The following is a 16,702-nucleotide window of genomic DNA, read 5'->3' as shown; positions in this document are numbered from 1 at the left end:
CCGGGCCTCCCGGCCCACGTTCCTGCTGCCGGGCTGCACCAACCGCCGCGGGGGAGCGGCTAGGGGCGGGCACAGGGAGCAGCAGGAATAACCAAGCAGCCCCTCGCGAGGAGGACCCCGCGCCGCGGGCGGCGCAGCCGTGAGGAGCAAGAGTCCCCCTACAGCCCTCCCGCGCCCGGCCGAGCCCGGCGCTCAGCCACCCCCACGGAGCTGAGGCTGCAGTGGTTGGAACGGCCGGCCCCGCCCCTGCCGCGTCGGCCCCGCCCCCTTATGAGGTTACAAATTGCCGCGCTCGGAGCCGCGGGCGCAGTGGCTGTGGCCGTGGCCGTGGCCAAGGCTCCGCTTTCCGCCGGTGCTCCGGCCCGTCTGGCGGCCCGTCCCTCCGCACCCTCGGCCGTAGCGGTCCCCGCGCTCCCCTGCTCGGCGCGAAGCCCTGGCCCAGGCGGCCGGGGCATGGGCCAGGGGCGCGGGGTCTGGCGGCTTCCCGCGGGGCCCGACCTGTACTGGCTTCGTCATGAAGACCCTCATAGCCGCCTACTCCGGGGTCCTGCGAGGTGAGCATCGGGCCCGGCTGCCCTGAGCGAGGGCTCTGATTAAGAAGCCATGCTGTCCCCTGAGGCCTCTGGGAGCGGGACTAAGGGTCTGGGAGATGAACTGTCACAGCCCAGGGTCTGCAGGGCTTTGCCGGCTTCCTCCTGGGGCCATGCAGCTGCGAGAGGGCTTTCAGGAAAGGAGGTGATGAAGGGCTCCAAGGTAGGCAGGAGTGTGTTGGTATAGTGGGAGTTTGTTGCTGGAGGGTGGGCCGCTCTGGGGGCTGAGGTCCCAACCCCTCTTTTCTTTTGGGAAGGCTTGCGGCCCCCTCCCCGACCACCACCCCCATTCTTCCCCCCTGCTCATCTGAGTCTGAGATGAGGTTAGAATAATGGTCTGATCCAGGCCACCTGGTAGTCATGTGGGCGCATTCTCCACCTTAGCACTCATCAATTTGGGGGACCTCTGTTACATCACTTCTTTTCTTCCAGCCTGTGAGATAGGATGTTACCTGAGAACTCCTCTCCAGCCCCCAGCACTGCTCCTGGCCCCTGGCAGTTCCCTCCATCCCTCCTCACCGGGTGGATCAAGCTGTGAGGCGCTGGATGGGGCAGGCCACCAGACAGGAACATGCCTGGCTGGGACAGCTGTGCCCACACTGTCCGCTGCCCGCCACCCAGCCCAGGCTTGGGAGCCACTCAGCAGCGACTGTGAGCCTGGAATGCTTAGAAAATAGAACAAGAGGACCCTGGGTGCCCTTCAGTGTGGTCTGTGCTGCTGTTCCACCATGTGGAATTGAGGTCCTCCCTGAATCAAGGGCAGAGTTGAGATCAAACTCCACAGCTTTTCCTGCTCAAGGAAGAGCATCCCTTCCATGTCTCGCACCTCTCACCTATGCTTGGAGAAACTGAGGTGGGAGGAGGCATGACCTGCCCAAGGTTTCCCTAACAGGGCCTTGGCCAGGGGATTAAATACAAATGCAGGAGACTCTGGGACATCCTCACAGCTGCCCTGGTCTGTCTTGCTTGAGTCCTCCCTCCCTCCACCTAAAGCCTTTATTCAGCTTGCTGAACCTCTCCTACTTAGGATTTTTCTTTATTAACTAACAATAGCCTACTCCAACCCCTTCATTATAAAAATAAAACATACAAATCATTGGATTTCGAAAACATGGAAAAACAGGAAGAAAATGAAAAGTTCCTGGTTAATTGACTATCCAAAGATAGTTTCCTAATAGCATTTTAGTATATTTCATTATAATTTTATCTGTATACATCATTTAGGTGAGATTGAGGGTATGATGTGGATATAGTTCTAAATCCTATTTTCTCCCTCTTGATGTTAAATTGTGAGTATTTCCTTCTGTTACTCCAAATCACTTATAGTATTCTAGGGGCTGCTGGGTAACCACCCTGAGCTGTACCACAGTTTAACTGTGTCCTAGGCATTGACCCTTTTCTCTGTGTGGCTGTTGGTGTGATTATCTGCCCCTCTTGGTCTGAGTGCCACTCACTGCCCTTGGAGAGGTACCTAGCTGCTATTGCCATCTTGGGTACATGCAGCCTGAGCTGTCCCGTGCACCCGGCCCGATAGCCTCTGACAGTCTCTGCTCTCACTTAAAAGTGCTTGTCCATTCACTGTGCCATTTAATGCCCATAACAGGGAAGGAAGGACCCTACCCATGTTCATGCTTTTAAAAATGCTTTTGTCTCCAGGCAGTGAGATAGGGATGCTCTCTCTGGGGGTGGGCCTTCCTGGAGATACCCTTCCCTCATCTCTGCTATCCACAGAGGTGAGTTGTATCTTCCAGGAGCAGATAACCCTGACTTCCTCGTTTTTGACCTAGAATTTGTTATTTAGGAGGACTTCCAGTGAGTGATTTTGACCAAGTCATTTACTGTCCTTTCAGGAGCATGTCTCCATGTTTTAATCTGGTCTTGAAAACATTTGAAAAAAAAAAAAAAAAAAAAAAAAACTGGCTGCAAACAATTCTGTCATGGAATGTAGCAAGAGCTGGCATGTAATGCAAACCAATCACTTTAGCTGTCTGGGATTCTCTTTGGTGAAAGACTGGGTGGGAAAGGGAGGGAGCTGAAGCAAATCTTGTGTTATCTGGCATCTCCATTAGACCTGATTTCTACATCCTTGATCTTTGAAGACACTCCCCAGTGGCCTGGTTTTTACCTATAAAGTCTCATTGTTGGGAGGTGATGAACACTTTGTCAGTGGTGATATTTAAGGGGAGACCATGGCTTCTGTGAAGGGAAGACCTGTGATGGGTGAGATTGAAATAGATACCTTGGTGTCTGGTTTCCTGGGCAAAAAAAAAGCCAGCTGTGGGGGCAGGTGGGTGTGTGCTGCATGTGTGCTGGGAGTTTGTGCAGGAGACAGGAGTCTCTGTTGGTATTTTCTAATATCTGAAGGATTTACCTGTACCAGGGGTGGAAGGTGCAGAGTTATTCTTATTTGCATCCTTGGTCTTTGCCCCCTGGGTTTAAGGCCCTTCCGATCAGAGCCCTCTGATGCCTGCCTGAATGAATACCCAGGGTTCACCACAGGACCCAGCACGAAATGGTGGCAGCTTCAGTAAAATTATGAACTGATTTGTTCTGCGTGGCCCCGCAAAAGCAAGGCCAGGAACAGGGCTGGAATTTTGGGAGGTGGGGGGTGCAGATTTGATATAATGGAGGAATGCTTTCTGACAGCCACTGCAACAGGTTTGGTGTGGGTGGGGTGGAGCTCCCCATCACTGGGAGTGTGCAAGCAGGAGCTTAGTAGGAGGTGAAACTAAGAGGCTGGATTGTTGGAGGGTTGACACCTAACTCAGTTCTAAATCGCAGGATGAGAACATGATTTTCATATTCCCCTCCCCCCAATTCTATATAGCTTTCCCCCTCCCCTACACCACTTCCCCAAATGCACAAATACCACTTTGGGGTTCTCCGTGCTACTGAGGGCTCTTCTGGGCTGGGAAAGGAGGGCCAAGAGTAGAATTTTATTAGCAGACTTGGTGACTCAGTGGCCAGTGTGGAAATCCTGCCCCACCCCCATCCTCCCACCCCTGAGTTCTCCAGCAGGTACTTGAGTCATAAAATCACAGCTCTCTGGCAGTGCTGGGTCAGGGGCAGCTCTCACATTGCAGATGGAACACTGAGGGCCCCGGAGAGAAGAGACTAGACCAGGGTTACCAACGCCAGGGTTAGAACCCAGATCCACCTCCCAGTCACTGGCTTCCTTAAACTAAGAGAGAAGTGTGGTGAAGCCGTGGGGGTGGAGTGCAGGGTTCTGGCCACTGCAGGTGCTCATTTCCTGATTGAGTGAAGGTTTTTCTGGGACCATGATGGGGCTGGCAGATCACCCCTTCTTGTGCACTTTCAAGAAGATGTCCCAACTTGCCTTGATGAGTAGATGCACCATGAACCCTGGAACTCTGAGGCCAGGGGAACAGCCAGTTGCCTTCATTGTATTCCAAACCTTCCAAACTCCTCCTTGTAGCTGTGGAACCCCCTGTGAGCAGCCCTCACTCCCCTGCTTCCATGTCCTGCTCCAGAACGGCTGGGGTCTTCCTGTTTCCCCAGGATTCCCATCAGTTCAGTCCTACCTCAGGGCCTTTGCATTGGCTGTCTTCTGCCCAGGTCACTGCATGGCTGTCTTTGAACCATTCAGTCCCCTTTCGGAGGCCTTCTCTGACCATACCATCTGGAGAACTGTCCCGTCCTGTTGTACTTTTATAGCCCTTCTCATTAGCTAAGTTCTCAGGTGTACTTTTCTGTCTAGATGATGGTCTGCCCCGCAAGAATGTCAGCCCCTTCGGAACAGGACCTCTGTCTGTCTCCCTCAGTGTTTGTCCCAGCGTTGAGCGCAGTGCCTGGAGTATAGTAGGTGCTCCGTAAATATTTGTTGAATGAATGAATCATTAATGGGACTTCAACCCTCCCGAGTGCTGCTCCTTCCTCTTGGCAAGAAGCCCTGCTTTTTGCTTCGGTGCGAGTCCTCAGTGCTGCCTCTGGCCTCCTCTGTGCCCACCTGTGCTAGGTGCTGGGCCTGCAGCTATTCCCTGCTCTGGAGGCTCCACGGTCTCAAGGAGCTGGCTCCAGGGCTGATCGCCAGGGGCAGGGGGTGCTCACCACAGTCCCCCTTGTTGCTTCTAGGGCTTAGGAGCCAGAGAGGATTTCAGCCCTGGCTCCCCTCAAGGACCTGGCTGGGTTTCTCTCTTCTCCTCTGAGGATCTCATTCCCCCTCAGTGGAAAATAGGATCAGAAACTCTCAGACTGTCAAGGATGCAAGGGTTTTGGTTATCACGAATGGAAAATGCTTTGTAAACAAACTTGTGACTCGCCTGTTAGTCCTTGTCACTCATTTTATGTGACACATGCAACAGTCGTCGACATTGTGACGAGTGGCAGACTGCCTGGGGCATCCAGGAAGGCTTCTCACAGTGGGGACTCGGGCACAGGCCCTTCAGTTTATTGGTGGCTCACCTGTGTGTGTCAGACTCTGCCACACACATGTCAATCCCTGGTCCCTACCTTTAAGGAAGTGAGACTAGGGGGATGACAATGCAGATGATCCACGCAGTGACGGGGGAGGAAGCATGGGGAACTGAGGAGGCCTGGAAGTGAGGGTTTGGCAGCTAAATCATCCTGGCATCACGGAGGGCTTCCTGGAAGAGGTGACAATCAATCCAGATATTGAAAAATGAACCAATGTTACTGGTTCAGTGTTACTGGTTCAGAGACTATCAAGAACCTTCAGGTAGAGGGACCAGCATAAATAGAGGCATGAGATTTGGGTGGGAGGGAAAGTCTGATGGCAGGACCTCTGGGCTACTAACCTGAGCTGAGGTCCCAATGTGCTTAGAGATAAGGGAGACAAAAGATGCTGTATCCAGGCAGCGGCTGGCTTGCCTATGCACTTTGCAGGGGTTGTTGGTGGAGATTTGCGAGCTGGGAAAGGAGCCTGGTGCAGGCAGTGTCTTGGCCTATACCACTTCTGGAACCTCCTGGGTGTGGAGCTGCTGCTGGCAGTTTTGAGGACTTGGGGCTAGAAGTCTCAGTCTGTTCATCTGTAAAATGAGCAAATGCATGATGACAGTATCTGCCCAGGTTATGGTACAGACCCAAGGAAGCTGAAGCCACACACCCTTTGGGCAAATTGACAGAAGCAAGGAATGTGAATTCATTTTACTATTAGAGCAGATCTAGAGGCCGGAAGGCTCACTCTGCATCTCCTTCCTATGTGACCTTGGGCATGACCCTCCCTCTTAGGGCCTCAGCTTCATCTGTACAGTAAGAATGAACCTGGGTTCATTCCAGCTCTGTTGCAGAAATGTGATTCTCGTCATGCCCTAGACTGCTATGGGATCCAGGGGCCAACCTCCTCCTCATTTGTGTCCTCAGCTTGTCCTTGTGAAAATGGGCTCCTGTCTTACTTGGGGCCCAGGTACATGCCTGAGAAAACCTAGCTCCCCACACTTGCTCATGTACCGTGATAAGGACCTATTTTGAGGACCTTTGAGGTCCTATGGTGGTGACATACCCGCAAGCTAGTGGTGTTGCCATGGCAACCCCTCCCACTTCAGTAGCTATTCTTTTAATGTGTCAGAAGATGGGGGTAGCGAAAGCAGAACTTTAGGGTCCTCAGCAGTCACCTCCAGGGTCCCCGTCGCAGTTTCAGAGTCTCAGGAACACGGCGTTCTAAGAGCCCCACTTCCTTGACCTCACTCCCAGGTGCATGAAAACCAATACTTGAAAATCCAGGCCTCTGGAGCAGCCCAAGGAGGGGCTTGTAGTCTCTTTAGGGGGATCTTCTGTGGATAATAATTCATTAGTCAATCTAAGTTGTCAAGACCTCAGATTTCAACTAATCTAACCCATACCTCTAATAATGCCACTGGGAAACAGACCTAGAGAGGAGAGGAGAAGGAGGCCCAATCCCAGTATATCTGTAGATACTTAGGATGCCTGGCTTCCCGCCAGGATGCTCTGTGGGGGGCCCTGAGGATCAACTGAGGAATCCACTGAGTCCTGCAGGGTCCTGATGGGCAAGCCAGGAGCTTCCCAGTGAGCACACCAACCACAGCAGTGTGTATCGGCTTCCCATTTGGGCCAGATGTCCCAGTGGGCCCTGCTTTAAGGACACTTAATTTTCTTTAAGGTTACTTGATTAAACACCTAACCCTTAAAGGGGAGATTATTAGTCTTTCCAGAGAAGAAATCACCAGCATATTGGGATCAGGTGAACAGCTGGTGAGTTGCTTCAGAGCCCTTACACTGTCTGAAGTTGGTGGAGGGCATGGGAGGAGTGGGCAGCAATCTTCCCTGCTGTCAGGGTGGAGCCTGGTCCATCATCTATGTTCTTGGGACTCCTCGGCCTGGCATTTCCAGTCCTCCATGGCTCCCCCTGCACATTCTCGACTAGCCTCACCCATTCACATGGCCTGGTTGAACTGCTTGCAGTTAATTCCTTAACCTTGTACCCTTTATCCCTTCCAGTCCTTTGCCAGTGCTGTCTGCTGGACTCCAGGACCTGGGTTCCTGGCCCTGTGCCTCCCTTCGGTCAGCCTGGCAAACTTACTCATCCTCTTCCTCTCACCTGACGCAGTCCTGAGAGCATCCTCTGGGCCAGTTGGGCACCTCTTGTGGACTCCTCAGCCATGACCTACCCTCTGTGCCTGATTGTTCACAGCCCTGTCTCCCCCAGCCATAGCTGAGGTGGGCAGCCCCAGGGCAGAGCTCTGCCTCCCACAGAAGCCCAAGAAGCAGAGGAGAGGCAGGGGCTGGCAGTTCCTATCCTAGGGCAACACTTAGCCTGGCCTGTAAAGGCTACTTGGAAAGTACTTGCTGAATGAATGTTAACGTTCAGCCTCTACTCTTCTCTGCCTCCCTCTGGAATCTTGCACTTTTGCCCCTAGCCTTGAAGATGTGGCATTTATTTGGCACTTGGCCTGGCTTCCTGGACCTCAAGGGGTCTCCCGGGAGTCAGAATGTCCATCTCTCTGCCTCGATGCAGCCTCATGCCTGGCCCTTTGCAGAAGCTTGGGGCAACTTCCTCACTGTCCACTTGGAAGCTGCCAGACCAGGGCAGAGCTTCGGTCTGGCTGGGCCCACGTGTGGCATCTTTGAAGCTGGGGAATGTGAGCAGGATGACGTCCCCACTCAGGAGCCCCTGGCAGCTGTCCACAGCTCTGCGACCTCACTGGCACCTTTCTAGCTCTCTAACAGACATGCCACATGCTGTTTGTCTCTTTTCCATAGGTTGGATTCCTCCCAACAACTGCTGCATCCCAGCGAAGGAGGATGCTGAGTCTTAGATGGGGAAATGACTTTCAGGGTCTCACCGTAAATGATAGAGCCAGGGTTTGAATCCTAAGTGTACTGACGCCGGCGCCTCTGCTCCAAGACAGGACAGGGGTTATTACACCCATGTGTCAGGCGAGGAAACCCAGGCTTACTTGGTAATTATCCCGCATTCACACAGGTCTTGACTTTTATGACGCTTCTGTCTGTTGTTTAATTCTCACAAGAATCTAGCGAGGTGGGTATTAGCCCCACTGGGCAGATGAGGAAACTGAGGCTTGCATGGGAAGTGACTCACCAGGGCTACACTCCTGCAAGTTGGAGGCCAGGTTCTCTGGACGCCCATCTTCCTTAGCTTCTCTAGGCTGGTGACCTGCTTCCCAGGATGCCAGTAGCAAAGGAGAGTAGGGAGGCAGCGTGGGCCACCTGGAGGCCTGACCTGGGAATCTCACGTGTGCCTCTACCTCCATGTGGAGGGAAGTCAGCCTTGCTCAGAGCTGAGGACCCTCTTGTCTCTCCCTCTAGCTTATTGCCCCCAATTTTGTTTCCTTATAGCTCTCATCACTGCCTGATGTTACATCCTACATTTATGTGTAGGTGCTTTGTCTCTCCCTCAGCAGAATCTAAGCCCACTAATAGGTGAGACTCGACCTGCTGTGTTCACTGCTATTTCCCCAGGGGCTGGTAACAGTACTGGGCACCTCAAAAGTGCTCCAGGCTCATCCCTCCCCACCCACCTCCTCCAGGAGGCCACTTTTGGCTGCTTGAGCCCTGTCCCCATCATCTGTCTTGGGTTAATGTGAACCCCCATTCCTGGGTCGTTGAACATTCTGGCCTCTGGCTTGCCTCTCTGTAACTCCCTCTGGGTCTCTGTTCTGGCCGGCACCCCCACCCCAGTGCCCACTTTCCTCCTTTTTGCCTCCCAGATCTCATCTTCTGGGCCCTGCTGACGCCTCACCGCCTCCCTGGAGCCCCCCCCTGCTGCTTCCCCACTCTGCTCCCTCTCCTCTTAACACATAACCTCGTGGTCACACACATCTTGAAACACTGTGGTTGCTCATCAATCCCCTCCCGCTCTGGTCAGTGGTAGACGCCATGATGAGAGCTAATCACCTAACACGTGTCAGTCACGCAACAGGTGCCAAAAGGACCTTATGTGCATTTTTTTTTTAATCTTCCCAACCACCCTGAGGGATATTCTCATCCTCACTTTATGTCTTCTGTTTTGTTTGGCTGCACTGGGTGTTCGTTGCAGCAGGTGAGCTCTCTAATTGTGGCATGCAGGCTTAGTTGCCCTGTGGCAGGTGGAATCTTAGTTCCCCGACCTATGCCCTTGCATTGGAAGGCAGATTCTTAGCCACTGGACAGCCAGGGAAGTCCCCTTATCCTCACTTTAGAGATGAGAAACTAAAGCTGAGTAAAGCTAAGTGACTAACTAGCCCTAGGTCATAGAGCCATCAGGGGCAGGGCTGGCCCAACACCCTTTCTCAGATTATGGGGACTGGGGCTCAGACCCTGCCCTCTCAGACCAGTATGAGAGGAAACCCGGGCTTTATCAGTCCTGGGTGCGGCCTGGTCAATTTGCTAACAGATGATGGGCAAAGAAGCGTTCCACACCCAACCTGGGCAGGGGACTAGAGGTGTTTGGCTCTACTATATGGGCAGCTTCAGCTTAGCTCTTGCAGCAGCTTCTCAACCTGTGGGAGCATGTGGGTGAGGGTTCACATTCCTTGCATAGCCAGTCTACAGGAGAATGGCCCCGTGAAACTTGGGACATGGTTGAGGCAGAGAGGCAGCCCTCCCTTCCCCGGGGTGTATTCCTGAGATCGGGATGTGGACTGGCTGGTGTAGTGAGGACCAGCCCTCAGGAGCTTGGCATCATGGAAATGGCAAGGGTCTCAAAGCTCGAATGCCTGCCTTGAGTCCTGCCTGACTCCTCTAGACCATGACCTCAAAACAAGTGGTTGAACCTCTTTTGGCCTCACTTTGCCTCAGTTTCCATCTCTGTGAAATGAGGCTGCCCCTCCCTTCCTGTCTACCTTCCCAGAGAATGCTGTGGGACAGGGAAGCCCCATATAGACACGGGGGCAGGGGGCTTTTCTCTGGGGGTAAGAGAGCTTCTCTGGGCTTCTCTCTCACAGCTCTACTCCCTCTGTCCTTCCAAATCCAGGAGCTGGGTAAAATAAATGGTGAATCAGTGGTGCCCTGGAGCAGCTGTTTGGATTGGTTACTGAAAACTTCTCTTCATAGAACAAGTCAAGTTATTCTATTACTGCCTTATCTTTCTTCATGAAAAAAAGATATCTGTAGGAAGTGGGTTCTGCTCTTATCATGTCGAGGTTAGGGGGAACGCATGCTCAAAGAAGGAAAGAAAGACTCACTCCCCCACCCATTACTCCATCTCTGGGGTCCTCAGTGGTAAGCCTGGAGGCCTTCCTGTGTGGCAACTCAGTTGCAACTTGAGCATCCTCGCCTTCAGCTGCCTCTGGGACTTACAGGTTTGTTCATTCATGCAGTAAACCTCTATGAGCTCCTTTTCTTGTCGGTCTGACTGGGCTCTGGGCACATGAATGAATCAGGTACCGTCCTTGGAACTTAAGAGATGCTGCCTGAGGAGGATGGCCAAGGAGGTAGATACTGGCTTCAGTGGACTGATGCTGAGATAACGTGTAGAGTTCAGTGTGCCAGCAAAGGCTGGGGAGGGGTAGCAAGGGAGCAGGTTGGAGCTGAGATTTGGCCAAATGTTGAGGCTGCCTGCCAGCCCCACCTAGGACTGTGGACAGTTGGGTATGAAGGTGGTGGCAGTGTTGGCATCTGATTGCAGCACTGGCATCCACACCAGCCACCACTGAGGCAGAAGAGATGCTGACAGCTGAGTGGTGAGGGCTGGACCTGGGAGTGCCCAGCTGAAGCCTTGCTTCCCATCTGCCGAGCAACTGTACTAGGGCTGTTACAAGGTGGTGAGCATCTAGGTGGTGTCTTCAGGAGGGTGGGCACTGGGGTCCAAGCAGTCAAAGAGATCATAGAAGTCATCTTCCCACCACCATTTTATATATGGGGAGCCAAAGCCCAGACAGGGGAAGCAACTTGGCCAAGAGGACACAATGATACAACTCGGACAAGAACCCCCAGGCCTGCCACCACTTAATGTACTGCGCAAGGTGCCTGCCCCTCACCTGCCCCTCTGGAGGAATATAGGCCATGCATTTCTCCTGTCCCCTCCGAGCCTTCCCCCACTTTCTTTTGGGGAGAAGAGAGAAGGAACTTGGGGAGACCAGCACAGGAACAGAACGCTGGCCTAGAAGTTAGTCTTGAATTGAATCCAGTTTTGCCACCCTCTAGTCAAGTGACCTTGGCTATATCACTTCCTCAAGCCTTTCTCACCATCAAAATGGTAATGATGATGCCAAACTCACAGGGCTGGTGAGAAACCAGAGTTCCTGAGGAAGTACATCGGAAGCTCCAAAGCTGCCTGTCACCCAGCCCTGCAGAGAGCCGAGGTGGAGGATGGGGGCCTGAGGAATGGCCAGAGCAGAGATCTGCTCTTTCTTTTGCTCAGCAAACCTTGCTGAGTGTTGACTCTAGGCCAGACTCTGAGAGGCCACTGGGTGGATCAGACTCAGGCCCTTGGGCAGCTCCTAATGTGATGAGAGTGAGCTTGTAATCAGCAGCTGGTACAAGGTGAGGGGCTGTGGGAGCCTAAAAGGAAGATTCCCTTCCTCTCTTATTTCTCTCTTTTGCTGGCCTCTCCCACCTTCATCTGCTGACAGGTTCTCTCCAAGATCAGTGGGGGCTGGTGAGATGGCTCCAGACACTTCCACACTTGCATGGCCTTACAGTCAATAATCCCAAAGAAGGAAAGCCCACCTCTCTGAAGGCTTACCTATTTGGGTTTTGAAGGACAAGCTGCTTTATCTCATTGTCAGGGGGTCATCAGGTGGACAAGGCAAGCAGCAGCTTTCTAGGCAAGGGAGCAATGACTGGATACTCTTTAAATCCATAGGGGCTTCCACTGGGCCTGTGGTTCAGCATCACGGACAGGCCAGCTCCTGGGGCTGGGCTTTGTGGTCAACCAGTCAGGATGGTCTGGCCAAGAGGCAGCTGAGTAATCTCGGGCCTGAGGGACACAGAGTGGCCTCCCTGCTCCCCAGGCAGCCCCACGTTGTGCCGCCCAAGGAACACCAGCCCCTCCTCAGTGGACTTTGCATTTCCTACTTGGTTGCAGAGCGGGCTGCGGGCAGGAGTTGGGATGGGGCAGGGAGGATAGACTGAGGAGGCCGGAACAAGCCTGGCTCTGGGGCTATGGGAACCCTTCAGGCCGCTTTTCTATGTGGATAATCTGCTGAACAAGACATTTTGCATTTCCTGCACCCTGACGTTATATCTAATTGCAAGAGACCTGAAATAACAGATGGATTTGGATTAGGAAACAAGAATTTTTCATTTGTTTCAGTGGGGGATATGTCACCAACATGGACTTACTGTGTGCACCCCCACCCCCAAAGCAGGAGAGCTCCATGTCGTGAGTGCGGCCAGTTGGTTGGCCCTGACCCAACAGCAGAGGCTAGACAGCAAGTCCTTTCCTCAAGCACTCTTCACAGTCCTGTTCACAGTAGGAAGTGGTCAAATGAGATTATGTCTGATGCCCTTCCTTCCATCACCCTTTTTCTCCAGCCCAGTAGAAAGTGGAGGCCCCCAGCTCCTCCTTGCACACTCCCCACCCCAAACTTACCCTACCTGAGACTTTGGACTAAGCAGATCTCAGTTCAGTAAATCCAGGCTGGGGCCCTGCATTTCTAAACAGCTCCCAGGGTGGACTCTGAGTAGGGAGGTGCTGAAGAACATTGTATCCTCTCTGCAGCCAAGGTGCCTTGCCTGCTCCAGACCAAGGGCAAGGGACTCACTTGCCATGACCCCTGCTTGCCTTCACTCCACACAGCTAGGAGGAAGAGCCAGCAGCTAGGGGTCCCTTAGACAGGGGGTTCAGGCCTGTGCTTGGCCTCACTTCCCTCCCTCCTGTACTCACCCAGGACTCTCTCCTCACTTCTGAGCACAGACCACCCTTGGACTTGCTGTGTCCCATGGGTAGAGCCCTTTGTATTTGGCATCTGCTATGCCCTGAATCCAGGTCCCAGCCCTGGCTGGGTAGCCCTGGTCAACTCAGTGCTCCTCTCCTCAGCCTCCCAGAGGTCCAGATGGACTGTACCAGAGGACCCCAGAGGGCTCTCAGGCTCCAGGATGGAGTGTTGAGAAAGGGTGGAGGTGGAAAGGGCTGTGATGGAGGATATATATGTTGAGAGCAGAGGAATGTCATGTGCCAGACCTCTGGAGTTCCTGTGTGGACCAGCCTCTTCATTTGCTTTGGTGAGTTCACACACCACCACCCCCACCCCAGGTATGGCTGCTCCTGAGTACCCAGTATGTGCTGTGTCTTGGATGTGGCAGTACACCGTTGAGGTCGTGCCTGCGTAGTGAGTGGAACCAGGGTTTGCACTGGGATCTGACTCTTCTGCCATACCCCTGGCTTCCCGCTCCCTCTGCTCCATGAGACCAGGGGAGGGGAACAGGACTGAGGAGTCTGCCTTGAGTCCTGGTGGTTATCTCTGTGCCTCCTAAAAGTCAGAGTGATTGTTAACTTTCAGCAGATGAGTGCCATGTCCCCTTCTAAACCCCACTGTGAGCTTTGTTGCTCTGCAGATTTTAAAGAAATACAAAGGCTTGCACGTAAACCCCTAAACCCCTCTCCCTCCCACTTCTGCTGTAGGCCAGGGTGAAAGGTCATGAGACCCTCCAGGACAAGATTGTGGCTCAGTGAGGAGCCTTGCAGAGTGGGTCGTGTGAAGGAATTTGACCAGCACAGTCAGTGAAGATGTGTTGAGCGAAGGGCATGCAGTTGGGGCTCAGCACGTGTGGGGTTTGAAGGGGAACAGTCCTCTGGCCCAGCTTCCAGAAGGAGAGGGGCTGTGTCAGGAACCTTGGCCATGCTCTTCCTGAGCGCTGCCTCTCCTGTAGTCACCAGGCTTTCTCGTCCCTCTGTCCATCAGCCACTGGAATCTAAGACTTCATCCTGGGGGCACAGCTACAGAACCAATTAACTGAGCACATCTTGGCTGAACTTATAGGCTTGGCACTTGCTTGGTAGCAAACATAATTGCAGCTCTCAGTGTCCCAGGCTGCCCAAAACTCAGTGGCCACTGGATCCTCTAGGGAAGCAGAGGTTCCTGCCCAGTTCCTCTCTGAGCCCTGGGCTTTGGGCGCTGAGGTGAAGCTCAAAGTGTGAATTCCCCTGAAGGTGGTATTGATGGTGTTGGGCAAGGGCAAGAGGGCTCAGCTCCCTGGGAGAGGGTATTAGTCCTGGAGATAAAGGGGTGGGGGTGGCTCAAGGATTGGGGGTGCTCAAAGTACACTTGGAGGAAAAGAAAACATTACAAACTGGATGTTGGCCCTCTGTCCCTGGCCTCACAGACCCAGATAGCAAAGGTTAAATATTTGTACTAGATCCAGATAAAGGAAAAGATAGGGGTTTGACTGGGGTAGAGGTGAGGAATGAGAATTGGAAACTATGGCAAGCCTCCCCCTCGCCTCTTTGGATACCCTATTTGGTCTCCAAAATGACCCTTTGTGGTGGGGGGGGACATCATTCCCACTGGGTATATATAGAAACTGGGGCAGAGGGAAGTGCAGCATGTGAGCAGCCCAGAATTACAAAACTGTGGTGTGACAGGGCCGGGATGTGAGCCCAGGTCCGTCTGATTCTTTGGCCTGTGCCCCTCTCATGTCTAGGAAGGCGTCTGTGGGGAGGTGGGCTGGTGTGGGGTACTCTGCAGCTGCAGGGAAGGGCGGACAGGCTGACATCTGTCTTCTGTCTGTCACAGGCACTGGCTCCAGCATCCTCTCTGCCCTCCAGGACCTGTTTTCTGTCACTTGGCTCAATAGGTCCAAGGTAGAGAAGCAGCTCCAAGTCATCTCGGTGCTACAATGGGTCCTGTCTTTCCTTGTGCTGGGTAAGCTGGGGCTCAGAGGGTCAGGGCAGGCGGGGATGTTAGAGAGCTGAGGGGTCCTTCTTGGTCCCCTATCAAGTGCTGTACCCCAGGCAGGCTTGGGGACTCAGTGAGATTCAGTGGGAGGTGGTGGTATGGTTCCCATTTCACAGATAGAAAGCCCAAGTCTCAGAGAAGGTGAGTAACTTGTCCAAAGTCACACAGATTTGAGTCTAGGTCTACAGGACCGCCCCCCTGCGCCACCCCCAAAGCATGTGCTGTTCCCACATGCCACCCTGCCTCCCAACAGACATTTTCCTATAGGCACGTTGCATTGTCTTAGGCTGGTCTGGTCCTGGGATTAGTCCCAACTCGACTACACATAAGCTCTGTGACTTTACACAGGTTCCTTGAACCCTTTAAAAATCAATTTACTCACTTTGGATATGAGGAAAAGGCTGCCACACAGGCCACACAGGGCCTGGGCCGGTGGGGGTGGTCCCCAATCTACGGGAGCTGCTACTGGGACATACCCTCCAAGCTCCCCCCGCCCCAGCCTCACCCACCCGCTGTTGAACACCGCCCCCAGCTGCTTCCGCAACCCGCTCAAAGCTTCTCCTTTCCTCTCTTGACACTGCCCACGTTAGTGCTTGAGTTGCTTCTTCTGCAAGTCCGGGTTGGTGCCACTGTTTCCTGGGTTGCCATCCAGACCAGGATCAGGGCACCATGGGTTGTCCAGGAGGAGGAAGGGCCCCTGCCTGAGCCAGGCCCTGCTCCCCCAGCAGTCTCTCCTCTTCCCCAGGGCCAGGTGTCCCTTCCCCAACATGTCAGGGCAGACACACGTGCTGCTGAGCCTCACCGAGTACGTTCCAGTGCCCGAATGAGTCCCTCTGGGTGGCCCCCTCTTCAGGGTTGTTCAGGCCTATGGGGATTATCAGGAGTTACCATGTCAGTGCTGAGCCGTCCTCCCAGGAGGCTTGGGGGCCTCTGAGACCACATTTCCAGAGCAGCAGCTGCCCCTCCCTCCCTTGGCAGGGCAGAGTAATGGAATGGGGGTGCTAGTTATTGAGCCCCTTCAGTAGATGTGAGCTCAATCCCTGGGTCAGTAAGATCCCTTTGAGAAGGAAATAGCAACCCACTCCAGTATTCTTGCCTGAAAAATCCCATGGACAGAGGAGACTGGTGGGCTACAGTGTAAGGGGTTGCAAAGAGTCAGACATGGCTGAGCGTGCACACATTCATGCACACACATACACACACACAGTGGACTAGGCTTTCCACTTCATAGGTGAGAAAATGGAGACTCATAGAGGCTCAGTGACACTCAGAGATGGTGAAGCTCATTAAGTGGCAGAGTTAAAAATTAAACAGGAGCCTGGAGTGCTCACCAGGGAGCCCAAAATCAGCGTGCCTGGTCTGAAATGGCCAGTCTTCACTGTAAGACCCAAGAGTGGGCTTTGGGGGCCTATGAGCCTCTAAGACTAGATAGAAAATTCCATGTGAGACTATGTTCACGTTTTTCTGGATGAAGGGCAGTTGCTATCCTCAGATTTTTACAGAGGCACATGGACCACTATCTCCTGGAGTTTGCTCAAAGTCATGTCCATTGAGCCGCTGATGCTATCTCACCCTCTGCTGCCCTCTTCTCTTTTTGCCTTCAGTCTTTCCCAGCATCAGGTCTTTTCCAATGAGTCAGCTGTTTGAATCAGGTGGCCTAAAAGTATTGGAGCTTCAGCATCAGTCCTTCCAATGACTATTCAGAGCTGATTTCCTTTAGGATTGACTGGTTTGATCTCCTTGCAGTCCAAGAGACCCTCAAGAGAGTCTTCTCCAGCACCACGATTCAGAAGCATCAGTTCTTCAGCACTCAGCCTTTTTTATGGTCCAAGTCTC

General features: G+C 53.3%; 1 protein-coding gene across 1 annotated transcript in view; it reads left to right on the top strand.

Moving 5' to 3' along the window:
• The first annotated feature begins 304 nt into the window (after positions 1-304).
• DGAT2 (diacylglycerol O-acyltransferase 2) overlaps positions 305-16,702 on the top strand; it is a 38,548-nt gene continuing 22,150 nt past the window's right edge. The window contains exons 1-2 of the mRNA XM_005902498.3: positions 305-554; positions 14,705-14,833. Coding sequence (XP_005902560.1) covers positions 515-554; positions 14,705-14,833 — 169 coding nt within the window. The 5' untranslated portion in view covers positions 305-514. The remainder of the gene's footprint in view (positions 555-14,704; positions 14,834-16,702) is intronic.

The sequence above is a fragment of the Bos mutus genome, chromosome 15, assembly GCF_027580195.1.
Source record: "Bos mutus isolate GX-2022 chromosome 15, NWIPB_WYAK_1.1, whole genome shotgun sequence".
In the NCBI taxonomy this organism is placed as follows: domain Eukaryota; kingdom Metazoa; phylum Chordata; class Mammalia; order Artiodactyla; family Bovidae; genus Bos; species Bos mutus.
This window is presented reverse-complemented; position numbering and strand designations above follow the sequence as displayed.